General features: G+C 53.0%; 10 protein-coding genes across 10 annotated transcripts; 5 read left to right on the top strand and 5 right to left on the bottom strand.

Moving 5' to 3' along the window:
* Positions 1-50: 50 nt before the first annotated feature.
* On the top strand, positions 51-2,060 carry BDW47DRAFT_112731 (U4/U6-U5 snRNP complex subunit PRP3). The gene has a single exon (XM_024814230.1). The coding sequence runs from the start codon at positions 177-179 to the stop codon at positions 1,950-1,952; it is 1,776 nt and encodes a 591-aa protein (XP_024668138.1). The 5' UTR covers positions 51-176; the 3' UTR covers positions 1,953-2,060.
* Positions 2,061-2,109: 49 nt separating this feature from the next.
* On the bottom strand, positions 2,110-4,225 carry BDW47DRAFT_80578 (RNA-binding snoRNP assembly protein NAF1). The gene has a single exon (XM_024819898.1). The coding sequence runs from the start codon at positions 4,155-4,157 to the stop codon at positions 2,232-2,234; it is 1,926 nt and encodes a 641-aa protein (XP_024668137.1). The 5' UTR covers positions 4,158-4,225; the 3' UTR covers positions 2,110-2,231.
* Positions 4,226-4,437: 212 nt separating this feature from the next.
* Positions 4,438-8,341, top strand: BDW47DRAFT_120599 (dolichyl-P-Man:Man(6)GlcNAc(2)-PP-dolichol alpha-1,2-mannosyltransferase; the record flags this gene model as incomplete). Its single annotated transcript, XM_024815511.1, has 9 exons — positions 4,438-4,511; positions 4,583-5,252; positions 5,306-6,100; positions 6,153-6,406; positions 6,794-6,981; positions 7,076-7,178; positions 7,240-7,292; positions 7,364-7,487; positions 7,579-8,341. 9 exons carry the CDS (start codon positions 4,438-4,440, stop codon positions 8,339-8,341), a joined length of 3,024 nt encoding a protein of 1,007 aa, XP_024668136.1.
* Positions 8,342-8,400: 59 nt separating this feature from the next.
* Positions 8,401-10,530, bottom strand: BDW47DRAFT_112724 (exonuclease V). Its single transcript, XM_024814229.1, has 2 exons — positions 10,110-10,530; positions 8,401-10,004 (listed from the first exon to the last, which is right to left on the bottom strand). The coding sequence occupies exons 1-2, from the start codon at positions 10,504-10,506 to the stop codon at positions 8,518-8,520; spliced, it is 1,884 nt and encodes a 627-aa protein (XP_024668135.1). The 5' UTR covers positions 10,507-10,530; the 3' UTR covers positions 8,401-8,517.
* Positions 10,531-10,818: 288 nt separating this feature from the next.
* Positions 10,819-14,589, bottom strand: BDW47DRAFT_120597 (putative MFS multidrug transporter; the record flags this gene model as incomplete). The annotated part of the gene is made up of 7 exons (XM_024815510.1): positions 10,819-11,236; positions 11,298-11,382; positions 11,443-11,755; positions 12,205-12,209; positions 12,612-13,516; positions 13,567-14,134; positions 14,193-14,589. The coding sequence occupies 7 exons, from the start codon at positions 14,587-14,589 to the stop codon at positions 10,819-10,821; spliced, it is 2,691 nt and encodes an 896-aa protein (XP_024668134.1).
* Positions 14,590-16,078: 1,489 nt separating this feature from the next.
* Positions 16,079-17,150, top strand: BDW47DRAFT_112716 (uncharacterized protein). The gene has a single exon (XM_024814228.1). It carries the CDS (start codon positions 16,651-16,653, stop codon positions 17,056-17,058), a length of 408 nt encoding a protein of 135 aa, XP_024668133.1. The 5' UTR covers positions 16,079-16,650; the 3' UTR covers positions 17,059-17,150.
* A 574-nt stretch (positions 17,151-17,724) lies between these two features.
* Positions 17,725-18,955, bottom strand: hhtA (histone H3). The gene is made up of 3 exons (XM_024814227.1): positions 18,610-18,955; positions 18,385-18,492; positions 17,725-18,325 (listed from the first exon to the last, which is right to left on the bottom strand). The coding sequence occupies exons 1-3, from the start codon at positions 18,632-18,634 to the stop codon at positions 18,048-18,050; spliced, it is 411 nt and encodes a 136-aa protein (XP_024668132.1). The 5' UTR covers positions 18,635-18,955; the 3' UTR covers positions 17,725-18,047.
* Positions 18,956-19,401: 446 nt separating this feature from the next.
* On the top strand, positions 19,402-20,195 carry BDW47DRAFT_112711 (histone H4). Its single transcript, XM_024814226.1, has 2 exons — positions 19,402-19,489; positions 19,553-20,195. Exons 1-2 carry the CDS (start codon positions 19,480-19,482, stop codon positions 19,852-19,854), a joined length of 312 nt encoding a protein of 103 aa, XP_024668131.1. The 5' UTR covers positions 19,402-19,479; the 3' UTR covers positions 19,855-20,195.
* Positions 20,196-21,041: 846 nt separating this feature from the next.
* On the top strand, positions 21,042-21,975 carry BDW47DRAFT_112710 (uncharacterized protein). Its single transcript, XM_024814225.1, has one exon. The coding sequence runs from the start codon at positions 21,062-21,064 to the stop codon at positions 21,512-21,514; it is 453 nt and encodes a 150-aa protein (XP_024668130.1). The 5' UTR covers positions 21,042-21,061; the 3' UTR covers positions 21,515-21,975.
* A 2,067-nt stretch (positions 21,976-24,042) lies between these two features.
* On the bottom strand, positions 24,043-26,373 carry BDW47DRAFT_129305 (stress-regulated transcription factor RPN4; the record flags this gene model as incomplete). The annotated part of the gene is made up of 1 exon (XM_024816974.1): positions 24,043-26,373. The coding sequence occupies one exon, from the start codon at positions 26,371-26,373 to the stop codon at positions 24,043-24,045; it is 2,331 nt and encodes a 776-aa protein (XP_024668129.1).
* Between the last annotated feature and the right edge of the window lie 855 nt (positions 26,374-27,228).

Raw genomic sequence — 27,228 nt, 5'->3', positions numbered from 1 at the left:
CGTCCGACTTGCAACTCCCTCATGTTTATGATTCCCATCTATCTTGGTACTATTGATCTGCTCCCTCCAATTCATCTCTTCACCTTGGTCTAGTCTTTGTCGCTGCTTAAGGGTCTCTCGTTTATTCTCGTCTATCCATAAAGTCACACTACTTCTAGTGGGTGAGTGCAGCGTCCATGGCGGACATGTCGGGCAACATGCTGAAGAGGCCTCACCCCGAGGAAGGAGATGATAACTCACAGAAGCGAACTCGCTCCAACGATGGATCGCCACGTCCTGGTCAGGGGGCGCCTGCTGCCACGGGAAAGGTGGATATTGAGAAGATGGTGGCCGAGGCGAGAGCAAAAGCCGAAGCTGTACGCGCCAGGCTTCAAGCGGCCAAGGGGATAAGCCCGTCTGCAAGCCCAGGGGTTGCCAGTCCTAGTCCTACACCTTCAGCTGCGAGTCCTGCGATGTCTAGATTGGAACAAATGAAGGCGCGCGTGGCAGCTGCCACTGGAAGAGCCAGCACACCGGCCCAGCAACGACCCGTCGTTCCGATACCAACCCCTCAGCCTCCCCCCCACGACAACGAAGACGATGGCCTCTCGAAGGCTCGAGGTGGCTTAGACGTCGGCCTCCATCCCGCTTTGTTGTCGGATACGATCGAATTCAAGGGCAGCAAAGGACGGCAATCGTCACAGTCAAAGAACCGACGGACAGAGAGTCCAGCTACGGGAGGGAGGCCCAATCGAGCAGGACTCGATCTGTCGGGGCCTTCCCTGGAAGAGATAAAGAGCAATCCCTATTTCGATCCGACTTTAGGCCCCAAGGCTACGGTCGCCAAGCCACGGGGCTCGCGCCAGCTTATTTTCAACGAAAAGGGCAAATATATCCAACAGGCTGCCGCTTTGCGTCGGCAGGCCCAGTTGGAGGATATGAAGAAGCGGATTGCGGAGCGAGCGCGACAAGTGGGCATTGATGAGGATCTGGACGTAGAGAAAGCATTCCAGGTACCGGAACCGCCGGCGATCGAGTGGTGGGACGAAGGCCTGGTCAACGGAGCGGACTATTCAGCTATCGATGACGAGCAGAATCTCAAGATCGATACTGCCGATTCCATCGTGACTCGCTACGTTCAACACCCGGTTCTTCTCGATCCCCCACAGGACAAGCATCTGATCGAACAGAAGCCCATGTATCTGACACATAAGGAACAAGCCAAGATCCGTCGCCAGCGGCGTATGGCTGATTTGAAGGAACAGCAGGCGAAGATCCGGCTGGGTCTGGAGCCAGCTCCCCCGCCAAAGGTCAAAAAGTCGAATTTGATGCGGGTTCTCGGAGAACAGGCCGTCAAAGATCCAACGGCCGTCGAAGCACGCGTGACCCGCGAGATCGCCGAGCGCAAAGCCGCCCACGAAGCCACGAACGCGGAGCGTAAGCTGACGAAAGACGAGCGTCGCGAGAAGCTGGCCACTCAGCAAGAAAAAGACGCGGAGAAGGGACTTGTGATGTCGGTATACCGGATCGACAGCCTTGCGAACGGACGCCATCGGTTCAAGATCAGCAAGAATGCAGAGCAGAACGCGCTCACGGGCGTCTGCGTCATGAACCCTCGATTCAACCTGGTGATTGTCGAGGGCGGCGCGCACTCAATAACCAACTACAGAAAGCTCATGCTGAACCGGATCGACTGGACGGAGAATGCGGGGCCCAATTCCGTGCGAGAAGGCAACCGCGAAGCTCAAATCGCATGGCTCGCGGCCGAGGACGAGCAGACAGGCGATTTGAGAGACCTGAGCCACAACACGTGCTCCCTCCTGTGGGAGGGTGAGGTCAAGGCGCGAGCGTTCCGGAAGTGGCTGGGTGCACGGATCTGCGAGAGCGACTCGCAAGCGAAAGACGTTCTGTCACGTTCGAAGATGGAAAATTTCTGGACATTGGCCAAGAGCGCTAAGCAAGCCGAGACGTGATTTTTTTTTATCTCAACGAGGAGTCGGCTAACAGTCGAGTTGTATATAGCTAGCTGCTCGCCACGTGCCGCTTTTAAATTCTACGATTCATGTATAATAACCAGTAATAATATCCATTATCCTGTAAGATCAAGAGGGTTATGGAATATACTCTTATGAAATTTCATTAAATCCAAACTTTTTTTTTTGAAGCATAAAAACCCACACAAAGTTACCCGGCTCCTTGGATGCAAAGTCTATAGAATAAAACTCATCAAGATATCAATAACGACGCTGGCTTCACGAAGGCGGAGGCCCTTGATTATTGTTGTTATGGCTCAAGTGTCGCAGCAGATCTAACTGCGCCTTGACTTGATCGAAATTCAGCGGGCTCTGTGCCTGCGGTTGGCCAGGCTGCTGCGGTTGTTGGTACGATTGATGTTGCTGTTGCTGCTGCTGTTGTTGCTGCTGCTGCTGCAAGGCAGCTAGGAACAGCGGGTTGATGTGAGGCATCTGCTGGTAGGGATTGGGCTGTTGGAATGCTTGCTGAAATGGCATCTGGAAGTTGAACGGGGCCGGCATTTGACCCTGGGCGAACGGTTGTTGCGGCTGCTGCTGCTGCTGCTGCTGCTGGGGCTGCTGGGGCTGCTGGGGCTGCTGGGGCTGTTGCTGCGGCTGAGGGAAATAGGGGAATGAAGGGAACTGCTGCTGGTTCATGGGGTAGGGGCTTTGAGGGTTCTGAGGATAAGCTTGTTGTTGGTAGTTTGCAGGTTGCGACGGAGAGTCGGACCCATGGTGCTGATGAGAGGGCTGGCGGTCGTTGTTGTAAGACCCTCCCCGGCCACGACCACGGCCTGCGCCCCGACCGCGATCAGAGCCTCGGCCACGGCCCCGGCCACCACGGAATCCAGGGGTCACTGCCGGAGGCCCGTCCTTCTCGACAGGCGCTTCCTGGGGACCCATCATCTCGTGCAGATTCTTCGGACGGGCGAGCGGGGTGTAGCCCTCGTCGCCTGCGTTATCGTCGTAGTTGAGCTCAGTGTGGGCGAGCTTCGAGGGACCCGGGGGCCCCCGTTGGGCACGTCCACCCTCCTTCGCACCCTTCTTCTCCTGGCGTTTTTGTTTCTGCCTCTTCTTGAACTCGGCTTCTGCCTCGTCATCGGAGAATTCAATTTCGTCCTCGGGGATCTCTTCGTCGTGGAAGTTCGATGCATCGCTGCCCTTCATTCCCTTGAGAGGCTGAGTGAAGACAAAAGTGGACTTCTCCTCAACGTAGTAGATGTTCGTCCCTTTGGAAATGCCACGCTCGGTGATGGCAGCGGCGTCGGGGTATCTGACCGCATACAAGGGGTTCTCGACCCGGCCTAGAGTCTCGGAAACCACACCCGCGAGTTTCCGGTCTTCAAGGCAAAGTATAGAACCCGACTCGAGGACTTGATACTCTCCCGAGGTGTTCGCTGCAATCAGAAGGGTATTCTCGACGATCGCTTCCACCTGCCCCAGGAACACAACCTTCATCTCAGGAGTGATTGTGATTTCGGGCAGGGGCGGGGCTTCGTCTGGAACCTCGTTCGCCGTTCGAAGCTGGCCACCCGATTTTCCCTTCCCTTCGCCTTCATCATCGGATCCAAGCTCTGCCTGCATCAGGATGCGCGCTGTCTCTTCGGCGGTTAGGATAGGATAGTCATCGTCGCTGTCATCGCTGTCGTCGGAGGAGGAATCGGAAGAATCGTCAGACGAGGATTCGTAGGGTGAAGAATCAGTTTCCCATTCGCGAGGCTCCCCCTCTCCTTCACCATCAGCGACCTCCATCGCGTCCGGTGCATTCGTATCGTTGGCGGTTTCCCCAGACTGGGTGGTGTCTTGAGGTTTCGTCTGATCCCCGGCCTGCTGCACATCCATTGCCTGGGTATTGTCCTGTGCATTCTCTCCGGTGGGTTCGGTTGTCGTATCCGCTTGCTTTTCACCCACTACGCCTTCCGTCGCATTGACAGTCGGCGACGGGCCGGAGTCGCTGGGGGCAGTCTGGTCTGAGTCGTTCTTCACGAGACCCAGACCAGGAATCGGTGCCGATGAGTTCGACGGGTTCAGTTCATCACGTTTCTCTTGAGCAATGCTCTGCTGGATTTCTGTGGCGGGCACCGGCGTCCCTGCCGTCAGAGGCGTGTTGTAGAAATCGCTCCCATCGTCGGCAGGTGTCAATGCGATGGGTGGGGTATCGTTCATGCAGGGCCGTTTCACAGGAGGACCCTCATTAGAGGACCCTTGAGGGATGTCCTGTTGCTGATTATCGCTCATTTTGAAAAATAAACAACTCAAAAGGACAAGAGAGAAGTATGAAGAGAAGGTGAAGCCGGTGGAATTGGAGAAATCTCTGGGCCGGATCTTTTTTTTCTGCCGGGGCGGTGGCGGCTCTTATCGATAAACACCTGTTCCATTCCGCATCGCATCCTCGATTCCTCCTCACTTCATCAACCTTTGTTTACGCCTATCGTCCTTGTTCAGGATGTCGTCACCTCGGAGGAGAGTTCAGGTCTCGTCTGCCTCGTTAGGGGATAAGCAACCCCTGCCCAAGAAAGGGTATCCAATCCCCCCCGCTTACTCCTCATTCTCCGATTGTTTATCAAGCTCACACGGAAATGCCACCGCAGTCCTCCGTCGCCCTTCTATCTCCCTCTGGACATAGCTTTCTACATCTGTCTGATCTCGAATGGCATAGCGGCATTTTTGGCGCCGATACAGGATTGCGATGAGGTCTTCAATTTTTGGGAGCCAGCGCATTACCTGAACCAGGGTTACGGCCTTCAGACATGGGAATACTCTCCGGTTTATTCGATCCGGAGCTGGCTCTATGTGGTCCTTCATGCGAGTGTGGGGAAGGTTGCGTCCCTCGTCCTAAGCAGCAAAAGTTCGCAATTTTACGCCATCCGATTTGTCCTGGCTTTCGTTTGCGCCGCATGTGAGACACGACTATACTCGGCCCTTTGCCGGATACTTCGCCCACGGATCGGTCTATTATTCCTCATGGTTGTCGCATGCAGTCCGGGCATGTTTCACGCATCGGCCGCATTCTTGCCCTCGAGCTTCACCATGTACATGTCCATGCTGGGCCTGACGGCTTTTCTGGATTGGCGGTCAGGGCAAAAAATTGCGCAGGGGATTATGTGGTTTGGGCTCGGTGCAATCGTCGGCTGGCCGTTTGCGGGAGCGCTGATTCTCCCTCTTCTGCTCGAGGAAGCTGCCATTGCCTTTGTGGCTGGGTCCATGAAGGCTATGGTCCGCAGCACTGTGAAAGGCGCATTGAGGTGTCTGGCGATCCTGGTAGAGTTCGGCCCGACGAGCAATGCGCGGTGACTATTGCTGACTCCTTCTAGGCCGCGGAAATCGCCGTCGACTACACTTTCCTTCGCAAAGTCACCATTGTGCCGTGGAATATCGTGGCTTATAACATCTTTGGCGGAGAGGGCCGGGGGCCGGAGATCTTTGGCACGGAGCCGTGGACATTCTATGTCAAGAACCTCCTCCTCAATTTCAACGTCTGGTTCCTTTTCGCGGTGGCTGCGGCACCGTTGCTGCTGCTCCAGACGGTGTTCCGGTTCCGCACGTCCAATATGGACACACTCCTGCGCACCGTGACGCTGATCCTACCTTTTTACATGTGGATGGCAATCTTCACTGCGCAGCCCCACAAGGAGGAGCGGTTCATGTATCCGGCCTATCCTTTCCTGGCCCTGAACGCGGCCATCGCGTTTGACATGGTGCTTTCGTACATCGGGTCTCAGAACCCGAAGGAACTCATCGGGCGCGTCCCCGTGTCGCTCAAGCTAACAGCGGTGATGTCGATTGTGCTGTTGGCCGTCAACGGCGGCTTTTTCCGGACTCTGGGCATGGTCACCGCATACAATGCGCCACTGAAGGTCTTCGAGCCGTTGGAGCAGCCCGGGGTTGTGCAGGCAGGCGATACCCTCTGTCTCGGCAAGGAGTGGTACCGGTTCCCATCGTCATTCTTCCTCCCTCATGGGATGCGGGCTAAATTCATCCGGAGCGAGTTCCGGGGGTTGCTACCGGGAGAATTCCGCGAGGCCGTCGACTACCCTGCTCTGATCGATGGAACGTCTCGAATTCCCACAGGCATGAACGATCGCAATGAGGAGGATCCTGAGAAATACGTGAGTTCTGCCAGGCCTTATCCCCGTCCCTCCCGACTAACACCCAGTGTAGGTGGACATCTCACAATGCACATTCCTCGTCGACTCCTCCTTCCCGGGGAACCCACCGACTGCACTGGAGCCGGACTACATCCATGACGAAACTCAATGGGAGCAGGTCTCCTGCCGGGCATTCCTGGATGCATCTCGGACGGGACTCCTGGGACGTCTGGTCTGGATCCCGGATCTGCCCATAATCCCAGACCGGTTCCGGCGCCAATGGGGCGAGTACTGTCTTCTCCAACGACGCGATGACCCCGCAATCCTGTGAGCGGACGTGCAACTACCAGTAGTGTAAATAGACTTCCATCAATTGCGGATGAGACGGGAAACGAGGCTTTACCCAATCGGGATAACAAATCCAGGGTGCAGATGCAGCGTGATAAGCAGGTTCACAGCAGTCGATAATCCATTTGGCTCTCGCGCTGGACGCAGAGGTAGTATCTGTTCTAGTGGACGATCTTGATCGCATCCATTCAACTAATCTAGTAACGGCTATCTATGGCTCTCTGGCATCCCTGTGCGTGAACGATGTAGTACAACATGGAGGCAATTCCCAACCCAGGATGTGACATTCTTTTCTCTGAGCACGTTTTGATGCTTTCAAGATCGGTAGACTATTTTCTTGACGCTTTCTGGAACCATTTGAATTAGGCCAGCAGAAACCATGCACCTACAAACCCTGGATATCAAACATGCAACGGCCATCGGCCTCGTCGTCTTCACCTTCATCTACCTCCTCAGACTCTTCACCCAGAGATTGAAAGTCAGCAGGGATTCCCTCAATCCCGAGAATAAGACAGCCGTAACTAAGTTCTCCAAACCGAGTCGCAAACCGGGAGGTGCGTCACTCACGTCACCCCATCTATATCATCCCTATACCCACCATATCCATCAAAGAAACAGACAAGACAAGCATAACTAACTAACCCACAGAATGGATCCCCTCGACTTTCCAACGTCCCCCAGCATGCCCCTACCCAAACTGGGACATCCACACCACAAAACCCATTCCCTACCGGCCATTCAAATACGGACCGTAGGTTGACCAACACACCCTCACCCTTCACCACAAAGATATCCGTTCCTAACCTAAGCAGGAAATACTTCATCACGATGGGCCTGCGCAGCATGAAATGGGATGAGTGGATTGGTCAGTCCATCCACATATCTTCTCGACTATCCTACAGGGGTAATAGTAGGAAAGATGTCTGACTATCGCAGAACTCGACAACCAATACGATCGATACCACGCAGACAAGGCGCGGCGGATCGAACAGCGCGGAGAGAAATGCTGTCGGACAGCGCCGGAGGCATACGAGGGAGCGTGTGAGCTTCTAGAAGAGCTGTATAGTCCTCCTCCTCCTCTTTCCCATCCTCACCCAAAACCCAAAATCAACGAGAACAGCAAAAGAAACCTGTACTAATAATCAGACCAGGAGAAACTACCTCCCCCAACGCTACCCGACCATATTTCGCCGCACACCAACCGGCCTCCGCAACACGCACACGCACGAGACATTCAACACAACGCAGCGCCCCCTCCCCGAAGACCCCATGACAACCAGCGCCCGCCTCGTCCAAGACGACCTCGCCCTAATGATCGAGCGCCCAGACGGCGAATACTACCTCCTCGCCGGGGCAATCCTCCTCGCGGGCTTCTGGCGCCTCAGCGACAAATTCGGCATGCGGCTGTCCGAAATACACACCTCGGGCTCCGTGCCAGGGTATCGCGAGAAGCTCGAGAAAGGAATGAGCAATTTCTTCCGCCGGCTCAAGCCCGAAGAGCCTGTTTTGCGGAATAACTACTTCATGCAGGTTGACGACGGGCTCGCATGGTCGAAGAGTATCGGGGATGAAGATGGTGCAGATGTGTCGTGGAACACGGCGGAGCGGGATCGCTGTGTCGAGCAGCACTTTTTTAGGTCCGAGAGGCAGAGTTTGAGGAGACTGCCGCGGTCGGGGGCGATTGTGTTTACTATTCGGACGTATTTTGAGCCGGTGACTGCTATTGTGAGGGAGCCGTATGTGCCTGGGCGGTTGGCGGCTGCTGTGAGGAGTTGGGGGGATGATGTTGCGAGGTATAAGGGGAGGGAGAAGTATGGGGCGGTGTTGTTGGAGTATTTGGATCGGATGCATGAGGAGCAGGTTAGGGGGGGGTTGCTGGTGGGGGGGGAGGAGGAGGGGAGGTATCCTTTTTGACTCTTTGAATCCTTTGAGATCTGTGATAATGAGTTCGTGAATAAAGCTATGTACAAGTAGCCCCTAAGTCGAAATAGTATACCAAAACGCCAACACCGACGCTATGCTCAATACACGATATACTCAATACAAAATATCCTCTAAACACCATATGCTCAATCCAACATATCCTACTGTTAAACAACCCGAGAAGCAGACCTCCCCCTATTCCGCCTCGCATAAGCCCACTCCCGCTCCTGCCGCCACGTACACTCATCATTAAACTCACAAATACGACACTTCCACGCATCCATGACCTCGACCCCGCGAGGCGCGCGCTGCCCACGCCACCACTCCATCTGGTCCGTCAGGTACGACATCATAGACGTGGGGTCGAAGAGGAACGATCGACTGCCCAGCACCCGCGGCTGGAGGTCGTCGTCATCTGCGGGCGTCGATGAGAGGTACCGCGCTGTGAGCAGCGGGGAGATCACTGTGGCATATGATTCTAGCAGGCGGGGTTGGAACTCGGAGGGGATGGATGGGGCGCTGGAGATGGGTGGGGAGGGGGATGACGACGATTGGGACGGTGGCGGGAGGAGGAAGGTGAGGCGGAGCTGGTCTTTCATGAAGCCCCACAGTTGGGTAAGGTTGCTGTGGGTGAGGAGTATGCTAGTTGAGTCCTGGCTGCTTCCTGAGGGTGAAGAGTCGGGGTTTACCTCCGGGGAGGATGACGAGAGGGCATCGAAGAACTGGTCATTAAGGCCGCCTACCTCATTGATGAAGGCGACTGTGAAGCGGCGCTCAGGGTCCAGGTCGTAGCGCGCGGCGATCATCTCGATCGACACGTCGTCGCTGGTGACCATGCGGTTGAGCATGTGGTAGTAAATCTGCAGCTGGAGCAGCGTCGGCCGGAACGAGGAGCTCTTAACGGTAGGTACCGATTTGCTGTTTCGAGTCTTGACGTCCGTCATGTACACCCGCGGCAGATTGAAGGCCTCCTCCGACTGACTGCTCCCTCCGGCGGCCTCGTCCAGCGAGCTCTGCTGCTGCTCGGCCTCATCCGGTGAGAACACATCTGACAACCGCTTGCCGCCCTGCGTCGGCGACAGCAGGTAATCCGACAGCGACATCTGATACTCAGGCATAACATCACGGGAGGCCTCCACATCAGCGTAGTAAGACGCGGCGGTAGCCTCCAACTCCGGATCCGGACACTCATACGACAACTGATCAATCACACCGTTGACCAGCTCCCCGTCCACAACGCCCCACACCTCCAGCTCACGGGTGATGCCGTACTCGCGCAGCATGCGCAGACCCTGAATGACGTTCAATATGCGCAAGGCAAGCGCATCCTCGCGCGTGGTAATCTCCACCGAGACAGTCGTATAGATCTCGTCCTCGAGCGTCTTGTGGATCGTCGACCCGGTCTTCATCGCGGCCGTGCGCCGCTTGCGCCCGAACTTGGTCAGCGTGTACCAGTATTGCAGTTCGCACCACGCGGGCGAGATCAAATCCGTTACCGAGAAGGCCTTGTTGGGCGGTCGTCGGAAGCGCTCTACGGGGGAGCGCGTGTCGGGTTCTGTTGGTGCGTCTGTGGTGGTGGTGATCCCGTCTTGCTCGCGCGTGCGCTGTCTCTCGCGGTCTCGTTCACGTCCTTCGGTTGAATTAGGATGCTCTACTAATCGCTTGTGGTCAGGTCAGTTTTTCCACCTGAATTTATTGCACGGCTTGACCAAATAAAAGCAAAGAAAGAAAGAAACAATGAAAGAGAGGAAGAAATTACCAATTGCGGCACCACCGTATGGGCCCTGATCTGGCGACCGACGGAACCTCGCAGCCTGCCACGGAGGCATCTCCCTCCCCAGCACGCGGGGGACGCGCTCAGGAACGACCTCATGACACTGTTCAATATCCGTTACCGCGATGGGTGCTGTCGGGGGATGTAATTGAGGTTGTTGGTGCTGTTGTTGTAGTTGGTGGTGGAAAGGCTGGCGAGGGATGATAGCGGGGGCGGTGGCGTGTTCGGCGACGGCGTTGGTGAGCAACTCATCCAGCAGGGTCTCTTCCTCGGGGGTGAAGTCGAAGCCGTATTCGCTGCTGCTACCACTGACACTGCTGGCGTCGAAGCAGTCGTCGAATGCGCCGGGCATTAAAGTGGGGGATAGCGGTGGGCAGGACATGCCTGCGGAGTGAAGCGGAGGTCATGGGGATGGATGATGGAAGTGACTAAGTTACTAAAGGCTGTTTAGTTACTGGATTAGGCTTCAACCTTAACCACGCCGTTAGATAAGCCAACATTTGATATATATATATATATTAATCTTTCTTAAAGTAAAGAAAAAGAATGATCATAACGATGCCTTGTTATGGATTTGTAGATATCTAAAGTTCTATAACCGAAAGATGCGAATCTAATCTAATCTATACTAGCCAAGCATCACACCATCCCAACACTATATACAGTCACAGAAATGAAGAACGCAGCAATCCAACTACGCCTTCAACACTATCGAAGCCTCAACCGGTGACGGCGACGAAATCGAGGCCAACTCAGCAGCAACCTCAGCAGCCTCCACCTCCCTCGCAGCCTTCTGATTCAACCAACTCAGATAAGTCTGCCACCCAACCGCAATACACCCGGAGAAGATATTCCGGAACTGCGGCGCCACATACATAAAGCTAAATGCCGTGACACCGGGCCACAGCTTGCAGCTATTGACGATGCTGACAGGGAGGGCCTTCTTCAGCCGCTCCCAGGTCTCTTCCAGCGACGCGCCCGATAGCAGAGAGTGCACGCTGAAGAAGTAGGTGTTGAAGACGGGGGTGAAGACCGCTTGCTGCACGCAGACTTTGGTCAGGATGGAGAGGAACTTGGAGGTGAAGTTGAAGTTGTGGTGGAGGAACATGAACCTTTCCATCTCATCTTATCAGTATATCCTTTTGTGATAGAATCGGATAAAAGGGATCTCACCAGTTATACGACGGAATACTCGACGTCGCACCGACTGTTAAATGTCGCAGCGTCCTCCACGGATCATACCCTCCTCCTCCTCCTCCTTCTGCTTGTCCCTCCCCTTCTTCTCCCTCCCTCCCTTCACCATCAGCCCCCTCCTGACCCTGCTGCACCGGTTTCCCGCCACCCGGCGGAAAAAAATACTGCGCGCTCAAATCCCCACACAGATAAACAATCACCGAGCTCCACAGCTGCGTCGCATAGGGCCGTCTCGCCTGGACGCGCGAGTACGCCCGTCCAAGATTCCCCAGCGGCCCTTGCACAATAACCTGGCGCAGTGTCCGCCGCGACCCCGAACCGGCGGGGATGGTAGCAGGCGACGGCGGCGCAGTGGTCGAGGGTGAGGGTGTAGTGGCTGGGGTGCCGGCATCGGGGGGAGGGGGAGTCGTTTTGTTCGAGGCGGGGTTGGGAGTGGTCTTGTTAGGGTTTTCGGGGGAGGTGGATGATGTATGATTGTTTCGCCGGGGTCGGATGCGAGAGGGTGTGGAGGATCGTAGGGTCGTCGTCGTCGTCGTCGTCGTCGTCCTGGTCCTGCTGAGCAGGTGGGAGGGGAGGGGAGGTCGCATCCCGGTGTATGCGACCGACGACCGGAGGTTCAGCGCTCAAAATGGGTTCAAGGAAAAGTCATGGACAATGAGTAAATAGATCTAATCTATCAGGTCAATAGAAAAAAACAATATAGACAGTCAACGAAGGAAACTGAATGAGGGAAAGGAGAAAGAAAGAAAAAAGTCCATACAGACGACTCAAGTCGGCAAATCCACCCGGTCGGCAACCGCTTAACAGTCAGTCGGATTTCAGGCCGAGGAGTTCAAACGCCACGGAGTCAGCCCTATTTATAGCACGCCATGTGGCCAAAACCTACAATGACTACAATAATGGTCAGGATGATAGTTAAATATGTAGTGGTTGAAATCAATTTATTAAGCGTGAATTCATGCTTTCATGATTTCATTAACTCTCCTCATGCGAGTGAATAGCGTAACAGATAATGTTAAGGTACAAACAGTCAAATCGGGTATATCCTCGAATCCATGCAGATCAACAAAACAAAGAACAGAAAGTAGAAGGAAAAAAGACAAAGGAAAGGATTTTTTCTTCACGCTCCATCATGCATATCACATCGACACCGAAGTGTAAACAAAAGTGGTGCTGGAAACGCTATTAACAGTAATCATTATCAAGCATGTCGGTATGCATGCATGTCTATCGTAGAAAAATGTCTCGGTGTATTGGAAAGGTTTTAATGGAAAGACTCCCGGGTGTGCACACGGTCGATATCGTACGGGTTCCCGTCGTACGCCGAGGCGTGGTGGGATCCAACCGTCCGGGTCGAGGCCTTGCTGCGGATCTGCTGCATCGTCGGGAGCTCCTCGACGTCCGACAATGATCCGTCCGACACCGCGCGCGAGGGCGCCGGAGCCTCGGTGCGGTCATACCCCTCGACATCGGTCTCCTTGGGCTCTTCGTCTGCGGCTCCGTCGTAGGTCGCCGTCCTCTTGGCCTGCTCGTCGTCCGCGGCCCCGTCGTAGGTCGTCGTCTTGACCTGCTCGACCATCTTGCGCATGAAGGCCTCGGACTGGGCGGCGAACTTGCAGCGGCTGCGGATCGTGTGGCCGTACTTGTAGAAGAGGAACGGGAACGGCACGCAGGCGACGGCCAGGAACGCCGGGATGGACGAGGCCCAGTGGATGCCCAGATCCTCGTACATGTAGGTGGTGAAGAGCGGGAACACGGCACCGAAGACGGACCGCATGACGGAGTTGGCTGCCAGCACGGACGCGGCAAAGATGGTGTATGTGTCGATCAGATAGCTCATGATGCCCAGGAACACCAGGACCATGCCGAAGCCGAAGGGGACACCGGCAGCCACGGGGGCCATCCAGTGGACGGAGGGGTAGTTGGTCCACGCGAACCAGAACAGGCCCACGGGAATGGCGATGGACGCAACCATGCAGGGAGGCAGCCGAGACTCGGGCGGAGCGAACCCGCCGTGCTTGGCTTGGGTCTTAACATAGCGGCGGTTGTCGATGAAATTGTAGGCCACGGCCAGTAGCATACCCACCATGATGCCCAAGAACGGAAGACTGCCGACGCCCTGGTTCCAGCCACGGACGAACTGGAAGACAATCGGGTAGGCTGCGAACAGCATGTAGAGCGTGCCATACACAATGGCCCTATGTCTCGTTAGTGAGAGATCAGATCCAGACAACGGAATCTAACTTACATATACAGAGAAAGCAAGAAGACGATCGGCTCGCGGAACAACAAAATCCACGGACGCGACAGGGCAGTGGCGAACGCATCGCGAGGAGACATCTTGCCCTGCTCAATGTCCAACTGGCTCCGGTACACCTTGCCAGAGATCTTAGACAGTCTCTCGGCGCGGCGGCGCAGAAGGACGGGTGCGTAGGTCTCCGGAACGAGCACGGTGCCCATGATCCAGACCGCACCGGAGAACGCACCCAGGAATCCCATGACCCATCGCCATCCGGCGTTCATGCCCAGGAAGCCACCGATGATAGGGCCGATGACTGGGCCCAGGAAGGGGGCGACGGCGAACATGCTCATGGCAACACCTCTGTTCTTGGCGGTAAACATGTCGGCAATGACGCCACCGGCGTTGGTGAAGGGGGACGAGCCAAAGGAACCGGCGAAGAAGCGGAGGATGATCAGGGTCCAGATGTTCTTCGAACCCGCGCTACCACAGTTGAACGCCGTGAGCGCCATATAGGTGCCAAAGAAGACCACTTGACGACCAAACATCTCACTCAGTGGGGCCCAAAGAAGGGGACCTGTCGATGGTCAGTATACATTTGGATGACAAGACGGGACCACACATTCAATACGTACCGACGGCAAACCCTAGAACGAAGAGAGAGACACCGAGGGTCGCGACCTCGCTGTCAACCTGGAATTCTGCTTGGATCTCAGCCATACCACCAGTATATGCGGACGACACCAGGGCCACGGCTAGTGTCGCAATGGCCACCAAGATCGTGATGGACCATTTCTTGACGTTGCTGAACGTCATGGGGTTGCGAGGGTCATCTGGAATCCAGGTGACGGAGTAGGGGTCCTCCTCGGTTCCCGAGCCGGGGTAGGGGTAATCCACGATCTCCTGTGTCACCACGCCCTGATCGGCCACTAGCCGCCAGTATGGGATTTTGCGATGTGCTGAGGATTCGACCTTGGAAAGGTCGCCGGCCTCGCGGGCCTTAAATTGTGCCATAGTTGCACCGAATACCATGTGGTTTGATCGAATGTCGCTTGAAATCGTTTCAATTGTTGAACAGTAGATTGTTTAGGTTGAATCGTTTGACAAGGGTAGGTTGACTGATGATGGCGATATGATTCCCAGGTATACTAGGTATCAGTCAGGTGGAGAAGGTCGATAAGTACGGTATGAAGGTGAAAGAATCAAGATATCAAGATGCACAGAAAGATTTGAAGACTTCATATTCAGAACGGAAACAGACGTTATCTCTCTATATATAGTCTGGTTAGTTTTTTCCTGTTACCATTTTTTCATCTGGTTCAAGAAAAACTTACTGATCACCTTATCGCCGGTAACTTTAGCCTCGGTCGGATCGCTACCGGGCTAAGAACAGCCAAGTTCGGCCCCACCGATGAGCCAAAGAGGATACTCTGCCGAAGTCAATGCATAAATCTGGGTTTATGCACAGGATTCAGGGTGTCGTGGACCCTCAGCCTGGTGGGCGAGACTGGTCGGGAGAAGCCGAGTGGAGCCAAATCTGAATCGAAATTGGAGGATCCACGGGAAGGGATCATGCGGCGAGTTCTTGATTATTGATTAGTCTGGTTATGCTCATTCATATCTATTACTGACATGATTATCTATAACTGGGATACTGGGATGTGAACGGAGAAACAGGCTGTTACATGCCGATCAACAGTTGCCTTGTAGTTCAAGAGTGATGTGGTGATGGTGCATTCATGTTGTCAGAGTGATGTCGATATGAAGAAACCTGCACAATCCGGGCATATCGGAGGGACAAATTAGGTGACTACATTGCATAACTTCAACTCGGCCGGGCCGGCAACGTATTTCCAGTCAAAATGCACTCCAGGGATTTCGTGAAGTTTCTGCGCCACCGACACCTGTTTGACCCGATCGACTGAGTAATCCTGTCAGATCCACTATCGGAGGTCGGCTGCTCCGTCATGACCCACTCTCATATCTCTCTCTACTTCAGTACTTTCAACTGTGGAATGGATTTGGGAGATAGGAGTGGCATGAAAAGTCAGATACCGATCCATGGTGTTTCTGCATAAGAAGCCGGGTTGATTATTCATCTGATGTTGTGAACACATCCACCTGATATGATGGATGTTTGTATATATCTCAGCCTCTGTAAGATATATATCTAATATACCCTTCATATCATGTCCCTCAGCCTCGATGTTATCGCTTAACAGCACTTTCATCTTCAGTAGACGGTTTGAATAGTATACAATGCAATTGACCCGCATATTTCCTATCTATTTCGGAGTATCATCTGTGGCTTGATTGAATAATCCACCGGCCACCGGTGGCGTCCATTCTAGTCCTCACCCCCTTGTCCAGGAGCCGCCATGTTTTCTCCGAAGTCCACCATGTTCGCACTTCGTCGGATTCCCAGGGCGCATTTTCCACATCGGAAGTATCTTCCTGTGTCTCGTATGATCTTTCTCCCCCCCCCCCCCCCCCCCACTAGTAAAGACCACGGCATCTCTTTCGCGTCCACCCGCGCGTGAACCACCAACAATAACAACAACAAACTACGTGACGGTAGACTCGTCAAGACAAATCGAGGAGGAAACCCTTCCTCTGTATAGACTGGAAAACTACTACCCTCTTTACATCGGGGAAGTATTCGTGTCGGGGTACCAGGTAATCCGCAAGCTAGGATACGGCACGTCGTCCACCGCGTGGCTCTCGAGATCTCGAGTAAGCTTAAGCATTCAATAGCCTACCGCGTAGAACGCGGATTAAACCTATCTTGGAAAGCAACGGTTTATCACACTCAAAAGGTCTGTGTCCAGGGCCGTGCTCCCGACCATGAGATCAAGATCACCAAACACCTAACCAGCGCAGCCGATCACGCTGGCAAGAGCCGAGTCCGTCTAATACTAGAATCCTTTGACACCATCGGTCCTCATGGACGACACACCTGTCTCGTCTACCAGCCGCTTGGGATGACATTTACCGAACTGCGAGATCTACTCCCAGACAATATCTTCCCAAAAGATTTTTTCCAAAAAGGTATCCAGCTCGTCTTGATATCGCTGATATTCATACACGAAGACAATGTCGTCCACACCGGAGGTTTCCCCATCATACCTAGGTCGCCCTCACCCTCTATCAAATAGAAAGGCTAACCCACCTAGGCATCTCCCCCAACAACATCCCCCACGCCAGAGACGACTCCTCTCTCTTTTTCTTCTCTCTCTTTCTCAATCTAATCTCTCTATTTTACCCCCTCCGATCACCCACAGCTATACACACTCCAGGAAAAACACTCTACCCATCCCAAACCAAATCCTCCGAACCCGATCGCAGCGACTCACAAGCAACAACGATGATCACATCCTCTTTCTCAATTCAATTCGCAGAATCCTCCGCTGGCTACCTCAGGAGCGACCGTCAGCGGAGGAGCTCGCAGACGATGAATTTCCGATGCAGCCTGTGTTGGCTCAAATCAGTTCACCAGACTAAAACCCACTACCTACCCTACTGTATAGATCGAATCAGCCCACCATCACTGGCAAGGGATGTAAAAATAATGAAATAATAAAATAATAATCTTATGATCATATATAAAGGATTGTATACATTCTACCTAAAAATAGACATCTAATCACGCCACAAAAGGGTTAGTACTCTGCTCCACCTAAGTACCTAATCAGTCAATCAATCTCCGAAGCCTCCAAGTCAAAGTGTTAGTGTCATCACTCCCGACCGAGGCATCAAATCATCGGAATGCCGTATTATCAGCACTGATCCTTGGTTAGTATCTTACTATTCATTAGTTCAATAGATTCAAAACAATAGAGTAGAACTAAGTGTTTATCTTTTATTGAGTCATAAATGTTGCCTGTCTGTTCTTTCCTACGTGGTCGGTTTTTGCTGTTGGATTACACCCTGAGATAGCCACCCTCTGTACGGAGTACTCTACTATCCAAGTGACTCGTGAGATGTGATTTTGAGTGACGGTGTACTCTAGGCATGACATTATCTAATGTCATGTCTATCGTGGTTGATCTATCCTAGGGCATAGCGTCGTCAACGGTTGACCTTGAAGGGCAACCATAATACACATAGTAACGATGCGACCGTTGACTACGAATATGCCAGTCTACTATTTACACAGGCAGTAGAAGATGATCATAATTCGGTGGATTGTCTGGTCATAGATGTATTGGTCTATGCCATCGGTGGCGCTGAAGGTCACCATTGGGAAAACAGTTCCATAATGTACATGATTGATGCACCCCAGCAATCCACCCGACTGCCCCGTAGAGCAGCCTCCTAGGTCTTGCGCAGAGAAAACAACTAGAACCCATAGCCGAAACCCGTGATATTGGAATAAAAAATGAAAAAACCCATCATTGATCGCCAGTCGTAAGAGAAAAATTAAAGCAAAACCCCGTTATCGCCATCCCATAAGAGCCAACCCAAAGAATGACTCAATTAAGAATCGAAATTTACGAGCGCTCACCGCGGAGACGGCGGGCCAGCTGGATATCCTTGGACTGGATGGTGACACGCTTGGCGTGGATGGCGCACAGGTTGGTGTCCTCGAAGAGGGAGACGAGGTAAGCCTCGACGGACTCCTGCAGAGCACCGATGGCGGAGGACTGGAAGCGGAGGTCCGACTTGAAGTCCTGAGCGATCTCACGAACCAGACGCTGGAAGGGCAGCTTGCGGATCAGGAGCTCAGTGGACTTCTGGTAGCGACGGATCTCACGGAGAGCGACGGTACCTTGAATCTTTGTTAGTTGATGATCCCTTTGATGGACGTTTTTGCCACTAGGAACTTACCGGGCTTGTAGCGGTGAGGCTTCTTGACACCACCGGTCGAGGGGGCGGCCTTACGGGCAGCCTTGGAGGCGAGCTGCTTACGGGGAGCCTTGCCACCAGTGGACTTACCTAGTGAAGGGTTAGTAACGGTTGTTGAAGTGAGACGCGGGTGACCCTTGAAGCGCGACCGTGACGCGACGAGGGACCCCCTCCACCAAGGGAGGCGACGGTGAGGTTAAGACTTACGGGCAGTCTGCTTGGTTCTGGCCATTGTAGCAGATTAGGTTTGATGGATTTAGTCGACTTGAAGATGGAAAATAAGGTTATTGATGGAAAAGTCGATGGTTGATTGAGATAAGAGTCGACGTGGATGAGGAGATGTAGGAAAGATGGAGGAGGTGGGTGGGGGGAGGTATTTGTAGTAAGCGGGAGGTGGGCGGGTGATCTGGGTTGGGTTGCAGCCTTAGTCTCACTCTTCTTTTTGATCAAAGGGGGGCAGAAAAAAAAGTGGACGGAAAGCAACACACCATAAGCGTGATTTGGACGGGAAGAATTAGGTGCAAACCTGCAAACCCAGGCTGCCAAAGGTGCCTGCCTGGGTCAGCGGGAACTAAACGAGCTAACGCTAAGCGAGAGGTTGTTCCGGCTCGACCAATCAGGTTGCAGGATCACTCATGTAGAATGCCTTCCCTTTCCTCAGGCAGAACCCCTTCCTGATCCCAACCACAAGGGGGAATTTTGATTCGATTCCGCTGATCAGTCATTTCCTGTCATTCCTCAGGAATGTCTCTGATATTTTTTGGATTCTTGATCCAAGGGGGTTGGGGGGGAATCCGATCGGATCAACGGAGGCACCGGTCGAATCATGGCTGCTCGGTCAGCAATCCCGACTGATTCAACCCGCGTCCCGGGGATCCTGCCCTCTCATTGGTCGATCTTCTGTCTAGTGCGTGATTCCGGCGCTCTCTCCACGCTCGTCCCTTCGCTATACAAATATCCCCCGTCCCAGACTATCCTCTTCGTTCCTTTCCTCTTCTATCTCCTTCAACTATCATCACGACTCCACCCTCCATAACCAAACCAAAACCTTAACTCTATTCTTCAACCACCTTCAATATGACTGGACGTATGTATTCCTAAAAATCTTCCCAAATCATCTTCGATCATCGACCTAACAATATATCAACAGGCGGAAAAGGTGGCAAGGGTCTCGGCAAAGGTGGCGCCAAGCGTCACCGCAAGATCTTGCGTGACAACATCCAGGGTATCACCAAGCCCGCTATCCGCCGTCTCGCGCGCCGTGGTGGTGTCAAGCGTATCTCCGCCATGATCTACGAGGAGACCCGTGGTGTCCTCAAGACCTTCCTCGAGGGTGTCATCCGTGACGCCGTCACCTACACCGAGCACGCCAAGCGCAAGACCGTCACCTCCCTCGACGTGGTCTACGCCCTCAAGCGCCAGGGCCGGACCCTCTACGGTTTCGGTGGCTAAGCGTGTCGTTTCTCTTTTCGTCTTCTCTTTTGCTTTCGACCATCCTGCGCGGGTCGGCGCGTCATCTCGCCCCTCCGACGCAGTGACGCGGCGGGTTGCTTTTTCGGACTGGTTCACGGGATGACTGGGACGTTGGGGTGTTCTTGATCTTTTTTTATTACCACAAGTGTCATGGGTCTGGGTTTTTCTTTTTATTTTATTTTATTATGGCGCGTACACTAAAGGTCTGCTGGTGTACGCGTTTGATTTCATGTATCATAGCGGCCTTTATGCTTCCAGCTTGCCATAGGCTTATGATCGCATACCATTCAGCGATCTTATGAATACGAACATTTAAAATGGCTTTTCTTATACTGTAGGACTCTATATTTGTGTGTTTCCGTACGCGACGCGTCGGTCTGTTGTGTTAGGTTTTCGCTGAACGGCGTCACGTTCAATTCTACTCCAGTGGGCCATACATTCAATCCATAAGTGTTATTTGTATATTTTACGCGTCTGTATGTTATTTTTTAGTACCGATTCGAATGGGTTCGTTTTAGTATACCTGAGGTGTTCCTGGAGTCCACTGTAGAAGTCCTAATGAGCATTACGCTTGCCATGATCGTAGTGATATTCTGTTGTATCTGCGTCTATGTAGTCTCTGTCTTTAGGATCTATTCTTATTCTATCATGGCACGATGGTCAGTGTACTAGGATAATTAAAAATGGTGTTGTAGAATCTGAGAAACAGTGAAGTATAAATATATATAACAGTCAACCTATCTACAATAACAACACCTACCATCGAACTCTCCAGAAACACCATAATAAACCATAAAAATGAGTAGTACTATATATGCATTACATCTACAGTCAATTTCAATCACGAATCCACAGTGAAACGACCAAGATCACACCCTACAGCACCATCTACCCTCAATGCAACCTGGTAGACGTTCTGGGAATTCAAACGATCGAAGGGTGGAGCCACGCTTCACCTATTTCCCATAAGGGAGGAAACTAAATGCTGCCGGGACGATGTCCTAGTGGTCGTTTTGTTTTTTTTTTTCGTTGGGCGGCCGCCCGACCGAGCGCTGCCGGTTCGAGTCCCGTGGATGGACATTTTTTATAAAGTATCTGGGTAGTTTGCACAAGTACCGCACCAGCATTATTTTATTGGGTTTGGCTAATACTATTTTTTTTTTTTTTTCCATTTCAAACACTGCGAATGAAGATCGAAATACAGACAGTGCTCAACCCCAGCCACAGCAGAATCACAGATAATAGAACAACAGAGCATCAAAGCAACCGAAAATCAAGCCCAGCTCAACCATTCCCGCCCAAGTATACTACACAACACAACACGACAACCATCACCACGCGCCTCAGCCACACCCACCCAGCATACCCCTCAAAAGTCAAAAGATGGCTATCCGGTAATTATGGATGGACAATCGTGACCGTACAGCAAGTGTCACAAATAATACACCATACCCAAACCCAAGTAGGGTCGCCCTGCAGCGCTGCTGCTACACTACACTCCACTGCACCACAGCAGCCGATCCACCCACCAAACGAGCGAGCAAGGCTGATCAGAAACAGACGAATCCACAGGGAGGGAGGGGGTGTCTGCCGATCGGGCGATGCAAGGGCCCGTACTGTATATCTGAGACAGGGCTAATGGATAATATACTGGACATGTTGTGAGATCGATCATCTCTCCCTCCCCTTCCACCTCTTCTCTGTCATGAGGCTGAGATTCAGATGCTAGGTGAGTTGAGGGTGCGTTTGCTGTGTCTTTGGTATTGGTGTTCCTCTTACTGTGGACACTTATAGATGGATAGATACCCTAGCGAAACAGCCCCATTCCGCAGCGAAAGACACGGTGGACCCTGCAGATATAAACAATACAATATGGAATCCTTTTCCATCCCAATCATCAACGACCACATGGCGGGGAATGGGGATACACGACGCGTTGTTGCAGGTGGGGATCGTCGATCGCTAGAAATGGGGACGCTTTTACAATCCTTTCTAGACACCGTGCGTGGGTGTGCCCACCTGGATATATTGTAATCGAGTTACTACAGACACTATATATAGCGCCGTCTAACCTGCAATAACAGACAAAACTAAGCCACAACAATACAGTCCACTAATATACCCACCAACTCGGACACGATCGGACAACTGTACTGCACACCGACCCAAGTACGCAGCAAGTGCCATATACTGTCCTCTAGCAAGACAGAGACACCACGAATAATGCAGCACAGCTTATCAAACAACGACCCAATAATGAGCCGAAAAGTGGGGCAGACCCTGCAGGATGGTGTCATGATCGACAGGTGTTATTTTTCACTCTGTTACCGAGGTGCATGATACATTGTACTACTGCATGTACGATATTTACCGCTTTTTGATCGATTCTGGATAATAATGATAATCTGCTTTCTGATGGGCTGTAATTTGTCATGGTTTATAATCCAGAAATGATCGCTACTTCTTAGACCTGGTTATCGGAAGTACTTATTAGGTAGTACACTACTGTCTATATATAGTGATTGAGTAGATAAATGTGTATGTGGATGGTACATGCAGACCGCCCAAGTAGACCAGACTTTTGACATATCACCTGGGGTATACATTTTCTCCATATTATAACCGGCCCTACTCACCCACCTACTAGACAAGGACCTACCCAAGTAACCAGCACGACAATACAATCATACAGTTCGCCCCCATAATTATAAGCTAATAGCACCACCAACACAAATACTCACCAACCGAGTCCACGGAAATTAATCAAAAAGCGTGGGGCAGAAGGCTTAAACATTAAAAAGTGGACAGCGCACAACCACCACCACAATACCTACAGTATACTGTCCCGCCCTGCGACAGACAACTCGACACTACTGCCTGAATAGGACGACTCGGCCGTAACTCGACGATCCACCGAATTAAAACATGCACCCCCTCACGCACCACCTACCTAGTACTTACGATCTATGTAGTATCTACAATCACCAATTGCCAATTGCGTCCAAACCCCCATATTTTCATTGGGGTATCCACCTGAGAATGGATATAACAAGTGGGAATCGTAGTCGGTCGCTCCCTACCTACCTGGGTGTATACAGGTACTAAGTATAGATACTACACCCTCGTGAGGGGTTCATAGCTACCCAGTCACCTACCTAGTAAGGTGCCTTACTAGCTAGGAGCTCCTGCAGGATTGATAGACATGGTCCCTGCGGTATCTAAACCCGCGTTTTGTAGGGTAGCTTGGGCCTGACAGCCTCCATGTGAAAACCACCCCATTCAAACCAACAAACGAACTAATTAATTAAACCATGGGGTAGTTCGAGCGGGGTACAGTGTACGTACTACTTACTCTGTATAGGGTATTACTATTTGAAGACATTGATGAGGACTTGAATTAGATTGTGTTCATGTAAGGTATTAATCAAATACTGTACAAAGTACTAACTATACAGATGATCCCGACCAGGGGATTCCTAGTCAATCCCAACCATCCACCAGCCAGCCAGCCAACCAACCCAATGCAATAAAACCAAGAGAGAAAATAAAACAAGACGTAAGGCGTAACGATCATACAACAAGGACATATGGTACAGACAATGTCATCCTATGTAATCCCGAATAAAAATAGCGAAGACGGCTTTCTTTTGGATGCGAACAATAGAAACTCAAACCAAACCAAACCAAACCAAACCATACCAAACCAACAAAAACCAAATCTAAACAAAATCATATAAACGTAATAATAAAATCAAAAAGGCTTGCTGTCGTAAGAAACTGCGTCATCATAGTCTAATGTCGACAAAAAGCGGATGTGGATGGTGGATGGAGGGGGATTGATTCCGTGGAAGGAAAAGGATGATGCACGTCACGGCGCTGATGGAGTCTGCATGATGTCATCTGTGCTGCTCGATATCCGTCAGGCCCTCAGGCTCCCTGTCTGAAACGGAAGCGGTGACCAACGATCCGGTCCCCCGGAGTGGGTCCGCAACCCACTTCGGATATCTGATGACGTCAGAGGCTTTTCATCGTCATGCATTGACTCATGCAGACGTTTCGATGTGGTGGAACAGGGGGAACCCCATCCTGGAACCCGGGTGGTAAGACAAAATACTGCCAGTAAGACAATACCGTTGTATGGTCTGTCATTTGTTGGGGCTGGTGGGCTCACTCCCGACCGCGTCGTCGTTGCTTGCCTGGCCAATCGACTTCGGGATGCACCACCCGCATGTGTCGCGTGAGCGCATCGTTACGGGAGAAGGTTTTCTCCTCCGTGCAGAGATGACAGCGGACCTTTTGCTTGCGCGCGTTGTGGATCGTGTCCTCGTGGCGCGTGAGATCGTAGGGCCGCGAGAAGATCGAGTTGCATGGCTTTCCGGTCGACGGGTTGATCCGCTCGCACTTGTGGGGGCCGGCCTGCGAGTTGCACGAGGCGCTGTCGCGCCCCACGAGGTGGCCGCCGGGCGTAGTCTGCCGGTGGGCCTCCCGCTTGTGCTTTTGTAGTTTGGCGGGCGTCGGGAATCGCATCGTACACCCGTGGTAGGTGCAAGTGTACGTGCCGCTGTCCGCCGACGTGTTGGCCGGGCGCGAGATGTCCTCGTGGATCATCATCATCTGCTCGGGCGTCTCCGTGCTGGGCAGCACGTCGTTGCCGGTCGGCTCGAACTGCGTCGTCTCGAAGGTCGGCAGCGGCGCGGGGAAGTTGGGAGTCTGCTGGAGGACGTCCTGGGGCTGGGGTTGCGTCGACGGGGGGTGGGACGGCAGCTGGGCCTGGGGCGGCTGGGGAGCACTCTGCTGCGCCTGCTGCGGTTGCTGCTGCACGAAGGAATACTGCGGGGTCGCGGGCTGCGTCGCGTACTGCGTTGGAAAAGACTCCATGGAGTTGAAGCTCTGGGACGGCTGGAAGGAGCCAGAGCTCTCCCGCCGGAGTCCCAGGGCATCGCCCAGGTTGAAATCGGCCTGGGTGGAGGAGTTGAAGTCGGCCTGAGTAGAGGGGGTGAAGTCGGACTGGGTGGCCGCGGGGAAGAGCGGCAATCCCGCATCGTCCGGCTCGTGGAAATCCAGCAGGGCGTCCTTGGGCGACATGGTCTTGGGCTCCGCGACGCCCTGGCTGACGGTCAGGCCGGGCTGGGGCACGGGGACGCTGGTGGTCATCTGGGAACGCGGGACACCGGACGAAGTGAACTCGGCGGAGTAGGGCGAGTTCTGCCGGAAGGGGGAGTTCTCCCGCTTGATGCTGCCGACGGGGGACTGCGACCGCGAGGTGAGATGATCCTGGTTGGCGGCCTGCAGGCGATCGGCGAAGACATTGCGGTATTGCGGGGTCAGCAGATTCTGCTGGCCGGCCAGCTGCTTGGACACCTGGGGGGTGACCATGAGGGTCGGGTTGTAAAGCTCGTCCTGGTAGACATCGGAGATGGTGCGGTTGAGCTTGGGGACGCCCACGGACATGCTGCCGCTGTTGGGGTTCGCGTAATCTGAAAGTGCGTCGGCTCGTAAGTACTCATTCATCCAGTGATCTATATCGGGGGACGGATCGGTCTCACCATTGACAAATGCCTTGGACGAGTCATCCAGCTCCTCCAACTTGGTCTGCGGAGTCACCGGGGAGTTATGACTCACACTCGAGACCGAGGGGGCCAGAGAGTGGTCACTGGATTGGTGCTGGTGGTGGACCTGCTGTTGAGGCTTGTGCTGCTGCTGCTGCTGCTGCTGCTGCTGGTGGTCGATTGCGGCCTGACGCATGGCCAACCCGGCGTGATTGGCGCCCGCGTCAAAGGACGAGGGATCGTAATTCTGAAATTGGGGCGCCAGGAAGGAGTTCTGGACGGGCGTCTGGGCGGGCGTCGGCAAGGGCTTGGACCGCTGATAGGAACTGCCAGCGGGGGCCTGCCGCGTGGCCGACGTGGCGCGGGAGTGTGAGTTCTGAGAGTGTGAGTGCTGCGGCGTGCGTGCGACGTTGTTGTTGTTGTGTTGTTGTTGATGTTGTTGTTGTTGGTGCATGCGAGCGGGACTGAGGAGTTGCATGTTCCCGTCCCAGCCCGAGTTGTTCGCCACCGGTTGTTGCGTCAACATGGGGTTGTTGCCAAAGAGGTATTGCTGGGGGTACTGGGGCAGGTAAGACTGGGAGGGGGAGACGGAGGATGGCAGCTGAAAGGAGAATTCGTAGGAGGGTGCGGGTGTCATGGAGGGAGCCTCGAAGCAGTTGCCGTCGAACACGGCGGGCGTATAATCCCCCTCGACCGCCGTGGAGTTGGGAAGGTGAGAAAAGGAGGAGTTGGGCGAGGAGTCGGGAGAGGAGGGAGCGGAGGAGGGCGGAGAGACGAATTGCAGATCCGGATTATACTGGAAGGGCGACTCGAGCTGATGCGGTTGCGGTTCCACGTACTGTGAAGGGATATCGTGGGGGAATTCGGGGAGCAACTGATCGTCCTGAATACAGACGGGGTCTTGGTTGTTGAGGAAGGGAACTTTGCGTCCAAAAGGGTGCATGAACATAATGTCCTCTCTTAAGCAATCGGGCGTCCAAAGACGGATGACGCCGCGTGGAGCCTGTCCCGAAGAATATGGAGAAGTTTAAATAGGAGGACCGGGAAACGGTTGACAAATTTTGGGGGGGGCCTAGAGACCCGAGATCTCGCGTGCGATCAAGTGTTTGACTTGGGTTTGACGGAGAAGACGGAAATTGGTCGGAGTCCCAAGAAAGATGAAGGAAGTCGAAGTCACTGGAAGAGTCTGACGGAGATGAATCCAATCAAGTGGGAGGAGGGAAAGATCTATAGTGGATGATTCGTCGGTCAGCCCCAGGACCAAGGAAACGAAGGGAATGGAAAGGGTTGAAAGAGAAGCGTGTGTAGAAAGTATGGTAGAGAAGAACAGATGGAACGGAATGACCCAGAGAACAGGTAACTTTGATCCAATTTTTTCTCTTGACTTTTTGATCTGGGGGAGGGAAGTATGAAGTATAGGGGGATCGTGACTTACTATATAGAAGGTAGAATCGGGAGTGGGGGGGGCAAGTGAGAGATCGATAGATGGATAAGAGGACAATGGGATAGGAAGATCAGCGATTAGACAAGTGGATCAGAGGGTTAAAAGAGTTTAAGAATGAACGATAAGAGTGAGAGATGGAGAGACAATGGAGGGGGAGGAAAAGAAGCAGTAGAGGGAAAGCTGGGTCTTTTATGGCACGATGACGTTGATTTCATTATTATTATTTTGATTATTTTATTTTTACTCTCCAAATAATACAATGGATTATTATCTGGGATGCGATACAGGATCATACAGATAATTACGCGGACTTCCCTGCTGCTGGTAATTTTGAGCACTGAAGATCTGCAATCTAACCGG

The sequence above is a fragment of the Aspergillus candidus genome (genome assembly GCF_002847045.1).
Source record: "Aspergillus candidus strain CBS 102.13 unplaced genomic scaffold BDW47scaffold_69, whole genome shotgun sequence".
NCBI lineage: Eukaryota > Fungi > Ascomycota > Eurotiomycetes > Eurotiales > Aspergillaceae > Aspergillus > Aspergillus candidus.
The sequence above is the reverse complement of the archived record's forward strand: the minus strand, read 5'-3'. Positions and strand labels throughout refer to the sequence as shown.